This window comes from Megalopta genalis, chromosome 3, assembly GCF_051020955.1.
Source record: "Megalopta genalis isolate 19385.01 chromosome 3, iyMegGena1_principal, whole genome shotgun sequence".
NCBI lineage: Eukaryota > Metazoa > Arthropoda > Insecta > Hymenoptera > Halictidae > Megalopta > Megalopta genalis.
The window spans coordinates 8,673,752-8,694,781 of NC_135015.1; the positions used below are offsets into that span (position 1 = coordinate 8,673,752).

General features: G+C 38.7%; 4 protein-coding genes across 7 annotated transcripts in view; 3 read left to right on the plus strand and 1 right to left on the minus strand.

Moving 5' to 3' along the window:
- Positions 1–4,461, plus strand: LOC143259056 (uncharacterized). Its single transcript, XM_076519862.1, has 3 exons — positions 1–159; positions 1,243–1,949; positions 3,137–4,461. The coding sequence occupies exons 1-3, from the start codon at positions 132–134 to the stop codon at positions 3,353–3,355; spliced, it is 954 nt and encodes a 317-aa protein (XP_076375977.1). The 5' UTR covers positions 1–131; the 3' UTR covers positions 3,356–4,461.
- Positions 4,462–6,059: 1,598 nt separating this feature from the next.
- On the plus strand, positions 6,060–9,051 carry LOC143259058 (uncharacterized). Of its 3 annotated transcripts, none has more exons than XM_076519864.1 (3): positions 6,060–6,400; positions 7,116–7,720; positions 8,699–9,051. In XM_076519864.1, the coding sequence occupies exons 1-3, from the start codon at positions 6,370–6,372 to the stop codon at positions 8,918–8,920; spliced, it is 858 nt and encodes a 285-aa protein (XP_076375979.1). In that variant the 5' UTR covers positions 6,060–6,369; the 3' UTR covers positions 8,921–9,051. The 3 variants fall into 3 exon arrangements, with proteins under 3 accessions (XP_076375979.1, XP_076375980.1, XP_076375981.1); XM_076519865.1 differs by having other exon boundaries at positions 6,139–6,400; positions 8,702–9,051; XM_076519866.1 differs by having other exon boundaries at positions 6,250–6,404.
- Positions 9,052–9,565: 514 nt separating this feature from the next.
- Positions 9,566–12,916, plus strand: LOC143259057 (uncharacterized). The gene is made up of 3 exons (XM_076519863.1): positions 9,566–9,710; positions 10,702–11,378; positions 12,085–12,916. Exons 1-3 carry the CDS (start codon positions 9,680–9,682, stop codon positions 12,298–12,300), a joined length of 924 nt encoding a protein of 307 aa, XP_076375978.1. The 5' UTR covers positions 9,566–9,679; the 3' UTR covers positions 12,301–12,916.
- An 858-nt stretch (positions 12,917–13,774) lies between these two features.
- Positions 13,775–21,030, minus strand: part of Fim (plastin-2 fimbrin) — a 53,291-nt gene continuing 46,035 nt past the window's right edge. For both annotated transcript variants that reach the window (XM_076519859.1, XM_076519861.1), the window contains exon 4: positions 13,775–20,531. In XM_076519859.1, coding sequence (XP_076375974.1) covers positions 20,337–20,531 — 195 coding nt within the window. In that variant the 3' untranslated portion in view covers positions 13,775–20,336. The remainder of the gene's footprint in view (positions 20,532–21,030) is intronic.

Below are 21,030 nucleotides of genomic sequence, written 5' to 3' on the forward strand. Positions count from 1 at the left end.
ATTCCGCACGGAAGCGGTCGTTAATGAAATTGTTTTCAAGGAGACGGCAGTGAATCAAGTTCTCTGTCATATAAAAGGGAGACAGATTGATGCTGTCGCATCAGTTGTGTTACTAGGAGCTGGACGACACGATGGTAACAATTCTTCCATTCTTCCTAGGTAAGCTCCTGACAGTTTTCTTGGGACCTGGAACTCTCGGGCAGTCCATTGTTATTCGAAAAATACTTACAGCGACGGACTAAAGTATTCGTACACCTCTCAAAACGCTGCAACTCTTTTAAAATTGGACCGAATGAAAGTCACAGTTTTGTTCCGATTTTTTACACTTTCGGCCAACAAGTGTGAGAAGTCTGTAATTTTTAAAACCTTTTCACGCTTGCAACTTGACTTTACGTTAATCAATTTCGACCTGCATATATGTTATAGTGATCTACAAAAAGCATTTTTTAAATTCTCATTATTGGTTCAGATAAAAATGTTCAAAAACATGAGTTTCTTTACTTATTTTATCATCTCAAGTAATAGCAAAATTAAAAAACAAAAGCATTTCAGTCATTATCTAGTAGACTAGTCCCTCTATCCTATAAAAAAATTCATGTCGTTCAGTCCAATTTTAAAAAAGTTACAGCGTTTTAAAAGGTGTTCGAATACTACAGTCCTTATGGTTGCACGGAGGCTCTTCTGGCTGTAGATTCGAACAGAATTTGTTTAAAAACGAAAAGTAACTATTCGATTTTTGATTTCATTGGAAATTCCTTTGGAATCGGTTGACGTTGTTACAAGCTGTTCACATTTAAACTTCATGGAAACAGTAGTTTAATTATTTCAATCAATTTTTACTTCTTTCAGTGATTGTACCTTGACTATGCGCCAACCGATTGCGATAAAATTTTTAACATGCGTCTACAAAACACATTTTTTAAACCGTTGTCATAGGCTCGGATAAAAACAGTTGGAAAATATCATTTTCTAATTTTTGCATCATCCCAACCGATTGCAATCTAAAAGAATGTTTATATACTCGTTCTCTAGGAAACAAATCGGTCTAACGTCTGAAAAACCATTCAAGTCATTTCGACCAATTTTAACAGTTTAAGTTATTCCGTTTGAGACGATGGCGACATACATTCGGACGCGTGTGCATGTTCGCAAGAAGGATACTTTCCGGGCAGGCCTCGTAAACGTACCCTAAAACCGCGTTAACGGAGTTGTTGCACAATTTGCGACGCACTGTGGTTGCAGCCGCGCACGTGGTCATCGACGAGAATGCCAGGCAGCCAACGTCGGAATGGCAGCTGTACGGGCCGGAATGGACTTACGACGTCCAGCTGAACCTCGACGTAGCGTACACCTTCAACGACAACAGTCATTCGTGCGTCACGATGATGTCGAAGATGAGGTGCAGGCCGAAGGGCAGCGACACGCTCAGCTGTCACTTCGAGGACGCGAAGATGTCCAAGGAGAAATGGTCCGAGGTTCTCCAAGAGTGTCCTGTGCCGACGACATTTGAACCGGTCAATCCCGCGATCATGAACGACGACCCGTTCGAGGTCAGGTTCAACTCGAGAGGCATCGAGAACCTGGTAATCCCGAGGAACATCTCGAGAGCCCGACTGGACATGCTAAGGGACGTGGTGAGCCAGCTGCACATCGGCTTCGAGCCGGAAATGGGCTCGCAGCGGTTCGTCAGCATGGAGAGCTCCAGCGTTGGCTTGTGCAAGGTGGAGGTCGACATGTCCAGGATCGCCTACACCAAGTCCGCCGCCGACAAGAATCAACAGTTCGAAATCGTCTTCGAACCCAGCCGACCCGAGATCACGCCCTTGAACAGAACCGCCCTGAAGATTGACAAGGTCAGGCAGATGAAGAAGTGCCCGGACAGCAACATACACTTCTTCGAGTACGACGACAACCCTGATTTTGAGAACAAGAACAGGCTAATCGATATGGTAAGGCAGTTGATATACTTTATTTTTGATCGGTTCTTGCAAGCTGCTCGATCTCTTGATGCGAATTGTCGATGATCCTGGAAGTTAGGTATACAGTTTGAATTTAAATGAAAAAGTATAATGGAAGAAATATCTATTTTTGATACTTTTATACTTATATTCATATTTTATAAATAGCATTCAGATTATATCATTTAGAGTAGCTCCCAAAAGTGGTCGTACATCTTTAAAAATGTAATAACTTTTTTTTTAAATTGGACTAAATGACTAGAATTTGTTTTTTAGACGATAGAGGAACTAGTCTAGTAGACAATGACTGAAATACTTTTTTAAATTTTGCTATTATTTGTAATGACAAAAAAGAAATAAAAAAATCTCTCGTTTTAACTCTTGTCTAGTAGACTAGTTCTTCTATTATTTAAAAAAAAGTTTAAAGGTGTACGAACATTTTCGCGAACCACTGTGTATACTCCTGTTATACAGTAATTTCTTCCTAATTCGCGCTCAGATTCCGCATAAAAATGGACAATTTGGAAGAGTAGATACGATTATTTGCGCCTTGTACCTCATTTTTATAATTATTGACAATCGAAAACTATAAAAATGGGCCGCGAGGCTCGAATGATCGTATCTCCTCTTCCCAAATTGTCTATTTTTGTGCGCAATCTGATCGCAAATTAGGGAGAAATTACTGTATTCGTATTGTAAAGCGTATTAAGATCACGGTAGAAGGTATTTTGCATAAATATCACAAATTGAACAATATATGTTCAAAGCAATCTTCGGCTATGAGCCTTGCATTCGCGCGACATAAATAAATCTGTTAAACTGAAAGATGTAGGTTTAGCAACTAAACTATGAACTGAGAACGATCGAATTTACGTGACCTTTAACAGTGAACATATTTAACTAATTCATCAATAATAATTTTCCTAATAAAACGAGACAAATTTTATTCTTAGTTCTAGTTCATCTTCATTTACTATGATTTCTATATTTTGATAACAGAAGTATCAAATTTCATTTCACTGTGAAAAGATTAAATAACACTTATATTTTATAGATTACGCATGTGAAATTAAAATATAGCGTAGATCGTTTCGAAAATTATCGTACCAAGAGATTTCGAGCTACCGTTTAAACGAGAATGTTTCCAATTAGATCTAATTATTTCCGTTTGATTCCAGACTACGTCGGTTTCCAGCATGCACATATCAAATACAGGGCTATACGCGGAAACGGAATCGACAGGCAGCATGAAAGCACTGGTAAAGCCCAAAACGTTGCAGATTCGTCAAAAGATAAGCTTGACACTGAAAAGCGTTCGTCCAGCTAAGCGCGAGATGCCGGAAGTTGTGTACCCAGCGTCGACTAGTTTGTACGGATTTAGAAGCGTCGAGCTCTAAACACGAGTCAGTGTCAAAGGATACATGGTGGACATGAATTATTAGGATTCGTGTAAAATGCAGGGGGCTCTGCGAGACTCTATTTTCGAGAAAGTCAGACACCGAATAAGCTGCGATCTGATCTAAAACTTGCGATTGAAAGTTACGACTACTACGAGCAACAATTAGACTGCAGATTTTGTGTATTTATTCTGAAAATCAGCAGATGAAATACAAGCCTGTAAAACCATTGAAAGAGTTGAAAATTGCTCAAATTCTCCGAAAATACGTTTATATTTAATTTGGCCACTTTTTATTTTGCTCAAATAACCGCAGTCTATAATGATAGCTACGTAAATAGAATCAATTAGTTTTCTGTAACGAAAACCTTTAATTTATTTTCAATATCTATTTTCTCGATAATAAAGTCTAATAAATAATCATCTTATTCATGTTTTTTTTTTATCGAAGTTCGCTGACGGAGTTGGAGCACAATTTCAAATATATTTAATGTATCCTGCAATATGAAAGAACGAGAACACGTTGAATTGATTCGATGAAAATACTCGTTCGAAAAATTAAGGAAAGCTGGTCGATAAAGTTTGATCGGAATTCGATTGACAACTAATTATAATTTCTACCATTGTAAATGTCGGAATCGAGTGTGTACGATGAGTGTAAATGGTTGTAAGTAGACTGTGATTTTTGTTTGGATATAAATTTCGATCGGCTATGTAATTTATCGGAAACGCGCATTTCTTTGACTTATTGGAAGTTTCATTAGATGTATTTCCACGTTGAGTTGTAGGAAACGAATAATGCTACAAATGCATTAAACTAGCGGTCTAATCATAAGCATAAAGTGATAAGGTTTTAGGAAAGTTGTTGCGAGAGAATCATCAGACTGTTAATGAGTTTAGAGTTGCATTGTTATTTTTAGTTGACGTCGCGTGCTGTTGCAAATTGTTACATTGTTATAGATGAGTTTAAATACAGTTTCTAATTACGTAAAAGTAAATAATGCCTTAAATAATGTGCCACCTACCTATTTTACTACACCGTTAATAGTATTCACGCATTTTCGTCTCATTTCTGATATATTTCGAAATACAAATAATAAACATTCATACGGTTTCCACTTTATTCTCGTCACAACATTATCCCGGATTTTACGAAATGATTTCTCAAAACAGGAATTTGCATAATGATCTGGCATGAACAAAGATAGTAAGAAGAGTTTGAACTGTGTCTATATTAGACTGTGACCACTTGCAGCTAGTAGATTTAACCAGCGAAAGTCAGCCGCGGTGGAAATCTTACTTAATACCTTGGAAGTACAAAGTCGTTGTTTAAACGCTTAAACGACTATTGTTACTTATTTTAATATTTCTATTTGTTAGAAATTATTCTCTCTATTGTCCTAAATTAATCGTAAAATCAATAACATGCGCACAAAAGTTAATAATGATGAAAATACAATGAGTTGTACTTGCTAAAAATCCAAATCCCCGCTACGTGAAAATACGGAAATTTGCATAAATAAAATAGCGGGCAAACCGTTTAGTGGTTTCGATCGCGATTTTTAAAAATCGACAATGAATGCGAACGGCATGCAGTACCGAATATGCGCGTTATTAGGAGCCACTCTATGTACCGACGAATATTTAAACAGTTGTACTAGTTCTACGAAGTCAATCGGAAAGAACTAATTTCTACCATTAACGCAATGAGAATTTATCGTAATTTCGGCTGATTTCTAAACAGGAAGCCTGCAATCATCAAACATCGGTTGTATCTGGCTCGTCGAAGCAAACGTATCGCTCTGAATGAGTCAACGCGCATGACCCGGAAACGAGGATTTCGTGACACGATCGCGGTGAACTTCTCAGAAAGTAATAATCCAAACGTGACAAGAATGACCTCTTGCATTAACTGCGTAACGAGTTTAATAGAATAACACTTCGGCAACAAGAGTCACTCATAGGACAGATTACGGTCGTTGCAGTGCCGAAGCGAAAGCTAATTCTAACACTTAGGCCGAACCGTATTGATAGTCGATTCGTTCTACTTTTAGCCCATGAAAATCATCTTCGAACTGACCATTGCAAATCTCAAGCTCTCATTGTTAATTCTGCACGATCGTTCATTTGCTCGACACGGGCAGGACGGAAACATAAATCATCTGTGATCAGTGACAAAAACGTCTTAAACGGAAATGATAGTTTCGTGTAAAACTCTTCATTGTGATGCAACAGTGAATAATATGAATTAGTACTTTGCAATATTTTGCAGAATATTTAAAAATAAATAAAAAATATTTTGGCAAATTTTCTAAAACTTTAATATGTTCACGAACGGGCAAGCGCATAAAAATGTTTAATAATTTTCCTAGCAATATCATCGTCGTGAATAAGGAAGCGAGCCATTTTCTTCCATCTGTTATTAAAAATACATCGTTCGATTAGCGATTAACATCGTTTAATCAGTTGCGTTAACCCTTTGCACTCGAGTGGCGACTCTGAGGCACCACTAATATTTGTTATATCTCCTAATAATTTTGATATTAACAAATTGAAAAATTGTTAAGAGTGTAACTATTGCGCGAGTCCCAAGAGTCAATTTTCATATATGCATAAAATGCATTTTCTCATATAAAATATATTTAAATACTGTAAGTTAGAAAAATGATTTTATATTTTCAGTTGAAATAGCTTCGAGTGCAAAGGGTTGATATTTCTGAAACTAGTCATTTACGCTTCTTCGGTTTTCGAAGTCATTTTCTGTCGAGTTTCATGCACCCATGTTGCAAAAAAGATCAGGTGATCGATCGCGCATAGAGATTCACTTTTGCGTACGCAATAAGCATGCGTTTTCAACTACGCCGTAAACTGGGATCACGTCGAATTAAGAGACCGGACTCCGCTCGAAGACGAAGATGGCTCGTGTGCGTCGTAATCTTTCCATTGTGAACACCTCTATAAAGGAGCTTTCGACCGCTGGGACGGCACTTCTATAGTTAGACACGTAGTAACAACATGAAGTTCGTATTAATTCCATTCTTCCTAGGTCGGTAAGCCAATTAGTCTTAATCAGCTTTCAAGCCTGCGCTTGCCGCGTTAACCTTTGTTGATGCATTCGGTTCTCAACGGCGAACACTTCCACCGAATCTATTGCAGACCGATAATTAACATTTTACAATCTCTCGTCGCGGTTACATTAAATCATCGCGCTTCATTCGTGGACTAACTATGCGTCATCGTCTCTTGCCGTGCTCTTTCTTGGGACAGTGAACAGATCATTTTAATCTGACAAACATTTCTCAAGATGAAAAATGAAACAGACTCTTCGATACGTTCGTCGATCATCGACAAATTCTTCTTTAAAAGAACGAGTATTATTTCCTTCCACTTCTGGCGTTTTCTCGATGGAATTAAAGTTAATTATTTATTGAACCGCATCGCGGATTCCCAAACGCGCGTACATTTGCTTCTGCGCCAACATCCAAACAATGATCTCGTGTAGATCATCACGGTATAAATCGAACGCTTCGCTTTACACTTTAACACGTTCACTGTCAGCACATAGGAAACTAAAACAATTCTATGACTGCGTACTTCTCATATTTCTTTACAAGTGGATATGTCTCGTTAAAGCGTTATATTCGTTGCCCATTCTCTGTATGACTTGCTTATCAAGGTGGCAAACGCGGGTCGAATCACGCCGAAGCAAAGAAGCAAGTTTACTATAAAATATCGTAATCGCGAATTCTCGGCTATTTCAGCGGCGAACGTCACGGTGAACAATCCAGCGAAATGGCAGCACGGATTGGTGTCCCATTTCCACGCGAACATGACGTCGACTAAGGTAGACCTGGGTAAGGTAGACCTCACGCTGGCAGACGTGATCTGTCGTCAGAGATCGATATACGAGCTGATTTGCAGCATCGATAAAATTCTGGTGAAAACGTGGTACGGCCTTGTCACCGAGATAGTGGACGTCGAGCCTGAGTTCTTGATCCAGTTTAGCGTGCGCGGAATCGAGAGCTTCCGGTTCCAACAACCGATTGGTCACAAAAGATTGAACAGGGTCAGGTCCATTTTTCAGCAGCTCAGCGTCGGCGCGGATCTCCTGCGGCATGCGGACGAGTTGTCGACGTTCGTCGCGCCTGAGAATCACGTACTAGGCAATTGCAGCTCGTTGTTCACTGTTCTGCAGTACGGAAACGATGACGGTTGTTTCGCGAACAACTGCGACAAGAAGCGCAACTACGAGCTGAACGTGTTGTCGCTGCCCGAACGGAGGCCGGGCGCGACCGTAGTCATCGAGAAGTGGACTAACCGCAATAAGTGCGAGAACTACAGAGTCGATGACACGATTGTGACAGAAGTACGTAGCCACTACCTTTCCGAGCATTTCCTGCTGTTAATCCCTTATAGTGCCATTATCTTCGTAGATGCGTCAATTGGAACATTTTCGACTGCAATTATTTCTTCGAAGACAATGCATAGATGTATCTGTTTATTGTGAGCTTACTTTTTCTTACATCGATCACGAGGGAACAGAATCGTATCGCGACTGAAAATAACTAAATAACATTCGTACAACGAGTCAGATTTGTGACGATGGTTTCGTACATAATCTACTGAACATAAATGTTTTTCATTTCCCCTAAAGCGAAACAAATTCTTTTGCTATATTGAAATCTGCGAGTGATAGTAAATCGAGACATGCAATGAACAAAAATTCTGTTCTATTAAGGATATTATTAACATTCGAACGGCGGACTCGGGGTCCATTCGGACCCAGACTGGAAAAATTGATATCTGAATGTCAAGTTCCTGACAACTAATCTCAATTTCTCACATGTTTTAACGAAGCCTATGGAAAAGCTAACGTATCTAAAAGGAATACCAAAAAAAAATATGTCGAAAATAATTGATAAATAAAAATTGAGTTACATTTTATCAGAAAGGTCCGCCGTTCGAGAGTTAAGGACGAAGTAGAGCTAGTCGACGCAGCTGTGAAAGAAATCATAATGCAAGGGGTCAACGGGTTATTACTAGAAATCTCAATCACGAGTCAGACTCGTCGATGTACTGCATGGGGTTAATGCCTTTGGGTCTTGCGTACTTTTTGCTCTCTCTAGAGTGCTCACTTGTTACCTAATCTTATCACTGTACAACACGTTTTCGCGTCCTAATCGCCTTAAATTGGTTTACGAAAGACAAATGAGACAGTTTTTTCATCTATTTCCCGCTAAATATCGTGTGCTTAAAAACTGCGCATCGCCAAATTCTGATACTATGATGTATTTTCTAAGTTCCCAAATGCAGAGAGCTTTCATTGAATTTTCCGGTTCCCCAGCAGAAGACACGGACCAAAATGCATATCGGCTTGAGCACGTTCACGAGCCAAACCGAAATAGACCTGAAGATAAATAACCGGGCTCAAATGACCATGATCTCGCCCGGCATACGCGTCGAATTGACGGGAATCGAGCCTGCCAAGGAAAAACTTCCAAACCTGTCCTTCGAACACAGTGCGACGCTGGCCTACAGAGACAGACCGGAATACAATTTCCTCTGAGATAATCGCTTAGATCGGTCGGACGGAGTTTACAACACGGATGATCAGTTATAATGTTTTGTAATACATAACAGAAGTATGTAATTGTATGCAAAGATTATGATTACTTAAAACCATGTTACACGAAACGATATCCTCCTGTGCTTTCTATTTTATGCTCCATTCCCTGTTTCAACACCGGCATTGCTGTTAGCAGCTATGACCGACTTCTCGGTCTACATTTGAATTCTCTCGGGTCGTTGAAAGGTTTGCTTGAATGTTTTCAAATTGTTGTCAAATTGACAGAAAATTATTCGTTAACTTCAATGAATTATTCTCAGAATTACTAAGGAGAAGTGAAAATTAAAGTATCAGTAATAAGAAATCTATTTTATATGCTCGCAGAAATGCATTGTTAGTCCGACGGTGCTATTGCAAGTTGCAGCATGATTTCCGTTAACAAAAAGGACGGGCAAAATAATTTATTAGAACGAGGTTAACCACGATGGTTAATTTGAGCACGTATTTCGGACAGCATCCCTCATAAAACCTCTTTGTCATTCGTTAACGTCGCGACACGGTTTGATTCAAAATCATCGGCGTTACGCATTGTTCCCCAAAGACCGGGATTCGCGAATAATCCACGAGCTGCGACGATAATTATATCGCCGGTGGTGGGACAGCTTAATGAAATTACGAGGTCGCCAGAGCACACCGGCGATATAAAAGGACCTTCGTGACGACGAGGAGTGTTAAACCAGTTGAAAGCAGCGCCGCGACATGCTCGCCTCGGTAATTCCGTTCTTCTTAGGTTAGTAAGCCAATTTTCCATTTAGCCGTCGTTATCGCCAATCTTACTAAATCGGACCAGGAACTGCTTACGCGCATGACAAATTACGATTAATTATAACGTTATCTAATGCTACGTTCACCAGTGCTCAGCTATCGTAATATTTGCTTGCAATACTAATCGGAGGATTAGTCGTGCTTGTACCGGGATTCAAATTAGTTTCTCACTCCACCTCGTCGTAGACTGTTCAGGAGCAACGTTTGCGTTCAATTATCGTGTAACAATGATTAGCGTGCTCTATTAATCCGACCGCAGATTTTATGCGTTCGTGGCAAAAATGAATAAGTCAAATATAAAGACGTTAGGAACTGCACTTAATGATACTGTCATCCGCTTATTCAAATTCTAACGATCTAAGAATATTCTAACGTTCTTACACTGCATTCTGACGCTGTTAAGATTAATACTGCAAATAATTAGTTTGTGATTATTTATGTTAAAATTACTGTAAATCACGTAATCACAGGACTCTTGGGAGAAGCTACTTAATAAATCTATTAATCGAATGTGCATGGCGCTAAAACTCACAGATTGTCTGGATAAATACAGTCTAACGTTATCTCTTCAATAACGCACTAATCACATCAGCATCCCATTCCCAAAACAAAGTAACCCTTCCTATGTGGTGGATGTAAATTTTCTTGATCACAACCTACTTCACTGTGTTTGAACAGAGTTCACTTTTCTGTCGATGGTTTTCATTTATTTAAATGTTCCGCTAAATGCAGCGTATCCCCTTTGTAAAACAAAAGTTATGAATATCCTGCAGATTATTCTATGCCTTTACATACGAACATCCATAAAATCTAATCGTTTTCATTTTATGATCGTGAACATCATACGTGAAACGCTTATGACGAACGCGTTAAATTGCAACTGCTTGACTCTGTCATCCGTACGCTAAAAACTGAAAATCCACCAGAAGGGATGCAAACTATTGTGCTCTTTTTAGCCGCCCGCTTGCCGGTGGACGACACCATGTGGACCCATGGTCCAGAGTTCGTCTTCGAGGTGGAGTTGAAGTACACGACGACCCCATTCTCGATAGAGAACGCAGACGACTCGAAGATGTCGAACCACACGGCGATGGACCTCTACTGTAGACCGCTGCACATGGACTCGTTGAGCTGCCGCATCGATAATTGCGAAGGCCAGATCATAGACCTGACCTTCGACAATCAGCAGGACATGCCCGAGGAGGTCTACAAGCGTTTCTGCGACGCGGGCCGATTCGAGATCAAGTTCAACGAGCGCGGCGTCGAACATCTGATCGTTCCCGAAAGGATCTCCGTCAGCGTTCTGAACGATCTCAAGCTGATCGCGGAGTGTTTGCACATCGGTGTCGATCTGAACGGTGTCCCAGACGGCATCTTCAACGTCCTACAGAACACCACGGTTGGACAGTGCAACGTCGAGGTCAAAGTTCAGCATTATCTGCCGGCAGCGGAGAAGCAGATGAAGAAGACCGCTCGTTTCGACTTGAAGTCCCTGCCGCAGCTGAATAAAGTGTCCGGCGAAGTTCTGTTCGTCCAGAGAGCCATCAATCTGAACAACTGCAGCCATTATGCTCCGTTCTACTTCGGGACTTACGGAAGCCATCTCGTCGAACCGGAACTTCCTTCTCATTTGGTAAGCTATTAATGAGATTGAAAGCAGGATTCGTGATTTAATTAGTTTTTTAGTGGTGGTTCGAATAACTAATTAAGTAAAGTATATACAGTAAATTCTCCCTGGTTGTGTGTGCGTGTGTGACCCTCAGCTTGTCCATTTTTGTGCACGATCTGAGCGTCAATTAGGGAGAATTTACTGTATTGAGTTATTGCATATGAAATGGTGGATTTTTAATTTAATATTTACTTAGAAATCCGTCATTTCAGAAATATCTTAATTTTGATAATTTAACTTTAGAAATCACTATGCATGCAGGTGGCTATGAACACCACTATGAAACATGACGATTAATTGTGAAAAACTGATACGTTAACCACAAAAAGTATGCATACCCTTAGACTATATGTATATCTCGAATATCATAAAAATGTTTCTACTAAAAAAATATTAAACGAACGTATTTTTTTACGCAAATATTGGTATAAAAATCGCGTAAAGTTGTTTGCAGTTTTTATGTAACTTTACAAACTAAACACGAAAGCATTCATAGTTACTGTGCGGGGTTTATATAATACGACGTTCGCAGGGTAGTTTGTGTTACAGTAAACATATAGTCGGATCAGAAAAATGATTGTTTTTAAAGATAAATGATCTGCATGGAGGTGTGAAAATTGTTTATGAACTTCTGATGGATATGTAATTGTATCGACGTTTCGAATTACAGCAAGCTTCGTACAACGAGATGTGGGTCTCGGATAATCGATTTTTGGCGACGCTGACAAGATCCGGAACTCTAGGCCCCAAGAACAAGATCTCTGCTATCACGGAACATCTGACCGTAAGGTTGCAGAACATTCAAGCTGCAACACAACAGCTGCTTGACGTTCCAGAAGCGTCGAAGACTAGCATCGAAGTGAATTCGGAAATACATAAAATTTAAAAATATTGACGACATTCTACGATTAGATAGGAAAAGCCCGATCTATATACAGTGAATTGCAAACATATTTGGACACTGTTTCAAATTGCGTTGAAATCGCTTCACGAGCTGCAGGTGCATCGCAAGATATAAAACTTTCCAGATTTTTTAGTTATTGGTCGACAGTCGTGAAAAATTTCGATTTACGCTATCTTTGATTGTTTATAGCTCGTAACAACGTCAACGCCAATTTCCATGACATTTTCAACATGCATATTAGTTACCGAGATCTATTTTATTTCAGATAACAAAGGTAAAAAGACGTCGTTTTCTACTTGTCCAATAAACCAATCCTTCCGGCGTCTCAAAAAAATTCAATCGTTGAATAAAGTTATTCCGTTTTAAGATGTGTTCGATTACTTTTGTGGTTCACTGTACATACGCGCACGATCTCTTTTACCGTCTACGCAAAGCTATCATTAGTAAAGGAGTAATGCTGTGTTAGAAAAGTACAAATTGAAATATATTCACCACAACTAATGACCTTTTTGTCATAATTATCTTAGTAAGTCTTTTGTAGGCAATGGCGAGCTGCATCGATTAGTGTATTAACAAATATATGACTCTGTTTGAAAAATTGTGAAGTTGTCCTTCGTATGACCTCTTTACGTTCCCAGCCAAACGCGTCTCGCTGCAAACAAGTAAAAATAAACAAATAAAAATGACTGCAAAAATAATTGGTCAATGAGGTGGACCATGGAAGAAAACACATTGTCGTAGAAACAGTAAAGGTTCCAAAATGGCGAAGACGCTAGATGTGTTGACGTAAATGACGATTATGTTGCAAAATGGAAATAGTATTCTACAGCTTTCATTTATCCTCTGTTTCGTTTCAACAGCTATTACCGTTTTTTAGATACAGGCAAGTTAGACTTCAGCGTTCAGATGATTGATCGACGTTTTTGTATGTTTCCTTGCATTAACTTCAGAATATTTATAGTTATTACAGGAATATATAATTATGTCTACCGAAGATGAAAGTTTCAACATTCCTCGCAATATTAATTAACGCTAAGTTCACAGGATCCATCAAAATTACGTGTACGGAATCTGTTAATTTACGATCTTTACATATTTAATGATCCATTTACGAAGAATTCATACAATAAATTTGTTACTTAGTACGAATATCACAATGAAAATTGCCAAAAATCCGAATAAACACATTGTTGTTACTCTTATATAACTTATATATAATATTACATATATATATATATATATATATATATATATATACTAATACATATATATTATATAATACTCTTATATAAAGTAACATGAAATAGTTACTTTTCGTTGTCTTCAAATCTAGCGTTAACAGTGCATTTGTAATAATTAGAAATCCAACGTTTCATATTACACGACCTAATGAAGTATATAGATTAGCATCAGGACCGATAAATTTTAGAAATAATGAATATTAAAAACCGGGAGGTATTAGATAAATTTCTTTTTATTTAAATTACGGATACATTAAATTATACCTAAGGCGAACCGCGCGCGTTCGTCCGCTTGCCGGCCATCTCGTCCGCAAGAACGCGCGCGTTCACAGTTTTACAGCGATCATTGTAAGTTTAGATTGATTGACAAGTTGATTGAAAACCGTGTTTTCTCCGCGCGTGATCGACAGCGTCGATCGTGAATCACCGTGGATTTGCGTCGAAGCGGCTCTGCTTCACGGAGTGAAGCGGCTTCTATTCACGTGACTAAACCTTACATCTAAGTGTGCAGATTGCAATCGGCCCTCGATAAAATGTGTGTGCTTCGCCCCGATATTCGCGGCGACTAATTTCTTCGGCGTCTTCGGACAACTTTTTCGACGTTCAGCTTTTTTAACGCAGCTATACAGTTTGTATGTTTTGTAAGAAGAGATCTGATTCTACAGTCTTCAACAATCTCAGGCTCGTAGCAAAAACAAGAAGGATTAGGATACGCGACCATTGTGACTGTTAGGTCTCTTCTCTAAAAAAGAAACAATTGAATAATGTTAACATCGTTCGTTGGTGATTCGCGATTTCTAGTTTACAGATTTGTTAAACTGCTTAAAAAACATAAATTTCACATGTGGCTATTTTAATATTGAGAGATGTAGAATTTTCAACGAGATTCACGTAATTTTGGGCATATTCTGCGAAACTGTGCGATAGTATCATGTAAATATGTAAGGAATATACTCGTTTAAATGTAACCAGACAAATCTTAACAGTAGATGATTGCTTGCCGGGCATACTTACCGATTTGCGACTACTGATCACCGGGATAATTTGGACACGGAGGCACGTGTGCCTGTGTTCGACGAAGACATATGCATCCAAGACCTGGTGCACGGCGCACAGTGATCCGGAGAGCGCCTTTTCGTGGCCAAAATCAAAAAGAAGTATATGTATATCGGCATTTTTCAATACAATATAATTAATGAATATGTTCTGTAACATTATATGTATACATAAGCTATCAACATGTATACGTAATATTAATATGAATAACAGAATATGTATGTATGTACGTATGACTATGTGTAATTAGAACTATAAGTATATAACTATAATATAATAATATAATAAATAAAAAGATAATTATATAACTAAGTTCAATATACACAATTTACACTTTACTATACACGAAATACACCCAAAATTCAATAAGTTCGTTCGTTGTAAGAGACGTTTTACTGTTCGTTTCGAATATTAATTTTTTCGAATATCGTCTAAAGCACTGAAATGGTCAAAAAGAGTCCATTAGGATAATATCTAATATTTAATATCTAGTCACTCAAGGTTTCGACATAAGTGCTTACACCGGTGTCCAAATACTATCGGTATCTATTTGTTAAAATTATTGTATACGCGATGGTTGCTAGAAGTTGCACTTGAAATTTATAATCTTACTTAGCAATTGTTTAAGCTTTTATATAAAAAAAAGGTCTGACGCTTACGACCCTACAGCTTTCTTAAAACCCTTCTCCGAAGTTGGAATTTGTATGTGAATAAAAAAATGCTTGAAACTAGATTAAATACTTCAAGTGCACCAGCTAGTAACCATCACTAAAACCTGTTCTTTAATATTCTATAATTAGTGTGTGAAACGTTTAATTTAACTTTGAACTTTATAATTTCATCACAGAATCATCTGAAACGAACAATATTTTGGATTTGGGAGCTTTAAAGGATTATCACTTTATAGCAAAAAAATGTTTTCAATATATTGAACTTGAAAGATTGACTTCTGGACACAAAAAGCGGGTTTCCAGGCCACTGTACAATGGTTGAGACCTGTGAGCGATCACTTCTTTCTTAAAAATCTCTAAAGCATCTTAATATATTGAATGTTTAATTAATTCGCGATATTATATAAGAGCTCTGAATTGTTTGACCATTAATAATGATTCATTACCACACTGAGATACAACGAAACGACTTTTGGCGAATGGCGATGCGTTAAAAGAGTTGAACGTTCGAATCCGAACTTCTCGATTCAGGACATTCTGATCGTAACTTCGAAATCCTGACATTAAATAAGAAATGCAGCTCGGTACAAATCGTAATTATCCGCTCGCGGGATGGATAACGTTCGGTTGTTCAACTAAAAGTAAAATAAAAAGATGGATATAAATATGTTCGACGTGTTCTGTCTCTTCGAGAAACGTGGGAGTCTTTTATTCTTCTCATCGTCGTCCTAGAATGCTCGAAATAATATTCGATCGATTGCACTTTCATACGTTTCTCGCCCGCTCTCAACAATTCGACTTAATTCTCACAGCTTATCGATCGGTTAACGATTTAGTCTAAATTTATTTGAGAAGTACATCGAATATAATCGCAATAAATGTGCACTAACTCCGCCTCCGAGACGCAGCCTAATAATGCCAGAGCTGTCCGGATATCCGAACACTTGAACACTGGTGAACGCGTGAGATGGTAGATATAATAGCTTGACGATTAAATTCATTCGCAGTTAGCAATTTCAATATTTCCATTGGTTTCGTTCACCGTTGCCAATTAAACGAAGCACGTGAAGCACTTCTGCAATGCGAAGCCAATGAAATACTCGAGGACCACCGTAGATGGAAATTAATGGAAAACTTGAGAACGTTGATCTAGGCCAAAAGTGTTCACCTAATGAATACAAGATGAAATTCGTATGCCCCTCGTATACAAATCAGTCACAAATTTATTCGCTTAAAACGTTACGAGTAATTAAACTATGATCTTTTTCATTAGCTACTATAAAAATTCTGCTCGACTCTCAAGTACTCGAGCGTATGAATTATTCAATACAACGCCGAGCATTCAAATACTCAAAGAATCAGATATCTTAACCCAACAACAAATTTCGATTACTCCAGTCATATCGAATACTCGAACACTACCACTGAACCGGATTTAACTCTTCTAGTTCTGGGATTATTTAAGTACCTTGCGAACCGTAACTCAGAACAACAATATACGCTCGATCTACTCAAACAATCCAATGCTTGGTTCAGTTCAAATTCTCTTCGATTTCCGAACTCGTGTCCAGAGTTCCTCTAATGAAAGCTCGAATAAATTCAGTTTACAAGATGCTCGATTGAAATTTAATAGCTACACCTCGATTCAAGCATCATGCTTGTTGGCTTAAACTTCCTCGATAGCTCCTCGCGATTTCTAGCAGTCTACGTCTACCTCCGTTCCTTTCTTCCTCAAAGTAGTCTAACACTCCCCATCTTTTCTACCGTGTAGTGCATATTTATCGAAACCGCCTAAAACGCGTAAAAATTTCGTCTAAAAAACACGCGTCTGATTTTGATTCGTTCGATCGCGCGATCACTTCCAGTCGGTATACTCCGAGTTCGCAGACAATTTTTGCAACGTGCTTGTCCACGTTTCGTCTTTTAAATACGTAAGTACGTTGTTCCGTTTGAATTGTTATATATCCGGTAAACATCCAATCACGATTGCGCTCGATGATTATAATGGCACGATTACAATGATTGTTGTGCGTTCGTTTCGTGCACAATTGTTTGTTCCATCGGTGGTCGATGCTCGGTGAAATAATTACAGATTTCTGTGCTCAAACTAACTCGACACGTCACGGATTTATTGCAGATCCAGATTGATGGAAAAATAACGTCGATTCTTGACAGTGTAACATGTATCGATCGCATTAAATTCGCATAAACAATTTAAAATTTGGTTACCGACTACAGTTTATTATTTAGGTTACCAGTACCAGGAAACTTTGTGAATCTTCATTGTTCTCTTATTGATTCGATTACTCTTAATTTTAACGTACGTATGTACCGTAAATTCGATAGAGATATTTTTGACGCATATTGCTCTACGTAAACATTTTCTAAAATCAGATGTGAGGGCAGTGTTTTGTTTAAAATTACGATTAAACATTTTACGAACTCATATCACTTCAATAACATTATTAGCTCACTATAAATAATTGTAATTAGCAATTTGGAATATCTTTTATTGGCACTATACAAAAACGACATTAATCTCTCACCAATTAAATAGAAAAAACGGTATTCTTTCCAACCACTGTGTAGTATTATCTTAGAGTACGATTTAAAAATGCACGATTCAAGTGGATATAAAATACAACGTTTCGAAAAATGTTCGTCTGAAAAACACCGCTCGAAATTTCGACAAAATGATAAATTTAAAGACGAACACTCGAGTGATATTCGGGCAACAGCCTCGTGAGCAATTGTTTAAACGTGTTTAATGTTTTCAACGTCGTATGCGCTTATCTCGAATTAATTCATCGATCGAAGAGATTGCCATTGTAAAAATTATGACAATTCGTAGTATCAAATACATGTATACATCTCAAGTATATATATATATGATTTATGAATGTAAATATAGTATATATGTATATATATATATATATATATAATCGACAATCTGAAAGCCACGTATATCCGGTATACGTGAATTCCTCCGAAGTTGATTTGCGTCTACGATCCATTTTCATTGGACATCGATGGAGTTTCATAACTCACGTTAGTTACTTGATCTTGATATCCAAGATACTCATTTGATCCACTAATCAGTGCTCAGTGAAGCGAAAAATTGTTATATTAAAGACTTACAAAATCTCGATAAACCTCGATGGCGGACACTGCCATCGCCGAGTAACCCTTGTCTGCAGCCCGATGTCAATTTCATTCAAGACAGACAATCTCTTTTATGTAAACATTCATAAAAATTGATTTGTTACTTTAATTGAATATTGTACAACGGATAGTCGCGAGATTATTACTTTAACACAACACAAATAGTGACCAGTTCAATTTAAGAATGTGCTGAATGTTGTTAATGCGCTAATGTTTAGCATTTTTTTGCTTCCATTTTAAAGAATGGCGAAGGTAGTTGGGATAAGAAAATGTAAATGTTAAATTTCACAAAATGTACTGATTCATTTATGTTTGTAGATGTAAACCATAATACCGTGAGCCAATACTATCGATTCGTGAATATTGATATCGTTGTTCGATCGATGATGCACTTTTTCTCGACTTAAACATTCGACAAACGTGCCTTATACTATTTTGTCTTATATCCACAAATACGTCTGAAACGATGCAAACGGCCTACTTACATACTCGACCTGACACTAACAATTTAACTGTGCAGCAAGGATGCATTCGTTTCACAGCACTGAGCGTTGTAGTGTGTCAATCATCGGTTCAAATAATGTTCAATTACATTTCAATGTTTGTATGGTGATGTAGTTATCTATTTGATTTTTATTGACTATTCTTCCTTAACCCTGCGACGGTCCCGGGGTCTGCCTCGACCCAATAAAAAACATTTCCAACTTTTTGGCAACGTTACAGCCTTTCTAACTTATTTACAGTCGATCATAAAGGTACATCTAGTAAATGAAACGACAAAACATCTGTTCATTTTATACCCGTTGATACATTTGCTGGTTAAAATTATACCTATTCTGATAAAACAACGATATCCCTTACACCTATTTACCTGAATACATAAATTAATCATGAAATTTACGTAAAACCGTAAAAATATTTCTTAGAATATTATCACTCACAAGATTACTCGTTACTGTAATACAAAATTTTATTCTGCATTTGTTGTATCCCCTTGTGAACGTATATAAAAACGATTGTCGTTTCTTCAGAATCCGCTAAATCCTAACCAACAACTCAATCGACGACTATAAAACGCCCAGATCCTCTATTTCAAGAATTTAAAATTTCATAGATGTATTTAGGCTTTTATGATTCACTCAATATTTCGCTTGGGTCACAAAAAGTAGGAAAAGGTTGTCGATACATTTGAACGGAGAACCGTGGCAGGGTTCAGTTGATCATCGACAAAGGCGATGCTAAAAAGATCGGTTTATACAAGTCTACAGTCATGTGAGAGGGAGGGTGAGACGGGGATATGATTCCGACGAGCTTTGGAGAAGGAGAGAATCCCATATCACATGGGTACAATGCCCGCGCAATAAACGCGCAACCGGCCAAGCATGTGTACGTCCCATCGAGATCCTCGCGATGAAAGCGGGTGTGCAGCGTAAACGCGCGACGATCGTCGATCCTTACGATCGTCACAATCGACTAAACGATCCATGCACGAAGCTTCCTAGCAATATCTACGCAGAGCGTGGGTTCGCGTGCGACCACTGGCATACCCTGGCGTCTATGCGAGAACTTAAAAAAGAAACGAAAAGCAACCACGACGAAGTCACCAACTTCGTCCAGTGAACGCTTTCGGCGAACGGCGGAGGCTCCGCCATTGGCCGTGATCCGTTTCGCTGTCGGATGTCTCTTTGCTCTGTTTTTTCCCCCTTATTTCTCCGTGTTTCCTATCGTTCCTTCGTTCTGATTTCATTCCGGCAAAAACAAGCTACCCTAACCTAGATATATACAATCATTACGTTCGCGGAAGAGACACGGCCCGAAACCGTAACTCAGTCGACAGTTCTGATACACCGAGATAGCGGCGGCACGCGGTCAACAGGATGGCGCGACATTATTGGCCGTTTTTGATGTTGTTCTGTTGCTTCATGGAGTCCATGTTCGGGATGTAGTCCATCGCCATCAGGCAGGCGAACACCGTCATCACCATCTTCGGTTTCACCTCGGTGATGTCCTCCGGCAGCGCGTAGACCCGCGCGCCGCATTTCCGGGCCAAGGATATCGCGTACTTCGCGTTATCCAGGTTCTCCTGCAACCAACCAGTAAACACCGATTAGTCATGCTGATCCGACACAAGGCCACGCGGGAAAGAAAGCGATGACACCGATGGCGAACATCTTCGTGAAATAAACCGCCCACGTTTTCACGCGTTTCGGGAACTATGTTTGCTACCAGAACCTGGGTTTCGTTCGAAGAGGTATCAGGACTATCCACAATGTGTTAAACACGACGAGATTCGTCTCTTTGCTAAATCGATGGTCTACTTGTTTCTAATCGTTCCGTTATCTTTATTTGCCCTGGAGGGGCCACTTGGCTTGATAATGTGAAATTGCATTCGCAGCGAGATTTCGATCTTTGGAGATCGATCGGTCGCCTATTCGAGACGGTCAATGACGAATTTCGAAATCTAGCGGAGGAGATACGGCATTCGTCGACTCGAAAAATGTTGGAAGATAACGAAATCAAGGAACAGATTTTTTAAGAAAACGAGAATAGTTTTGAATCTCAAAAGATGCGGAATGGAATCA

Excerpts from the sequence above, each read along its gene's own strand:
- LOC143259057 (XM_076519863.1), top strand. The coding sequence starts at position 9,680 with ATGCTCGCCTCGGTAATTCCGTTCTTCTTAG. Across the intron at positions 9,711-10,701 it reads GGTAATTCCGTTCTTCTTAG|CCGCCCGCTTGCCGGTGGAC; the intron begins GTTAGTAAGCCA and ends TGCTCTTTTTAG. Across the intron at positions 11,379-12,084 it reads CGGAACTTCCTTCTCATTTG|CAAGCTTCGTACAACGAGAT; the intron begins GTAAGCTATTAA and ends TTCGAATTACAG.
- LOC143259058 (XM_076519864.1), top strand. The coding sequence starts at position 6,370 with ATGAAGTTCGTATTAATTCCATTCTTCCTAG. Across the intron at positions 6,401-7,115 it reads ATTAATTCCATTCTTCCTAG|CGGCGAACGTCACGGTGAAC; the intron begins GTCGGTAAGCCA and ends CGGCTATTTCAG. Across the intron at positions 7,721-8,698 it reads ATGACACGATTGTGACAGAA|CAGAAGACACGGACCAAAAT; the intron begins GTACGTAGCCAC and ends CCGGTTCCCCAG.
- LOC143259056 (XM_076519862.1), top strand. The coding sequence starts at position 132 with ATGGTAACAATTCTTCCATTCTTCCTAG. Across the intron at positions 160-1,242 it reads AATTCTTCCATTCTTCCTAG|CCGCGCACGTGGTCATCGAC; the intron begins GTAAGCTCCTGA and ends CTGTGGTTGCAG. Across the intron at positions 1,950-3,136 it reads AGAACAGGCTAATCGATATG|ACTACGTCGGTTTCCAGCAT; the intron begins GTAAGGCAGTTG and ends GTTTGATTCCAG.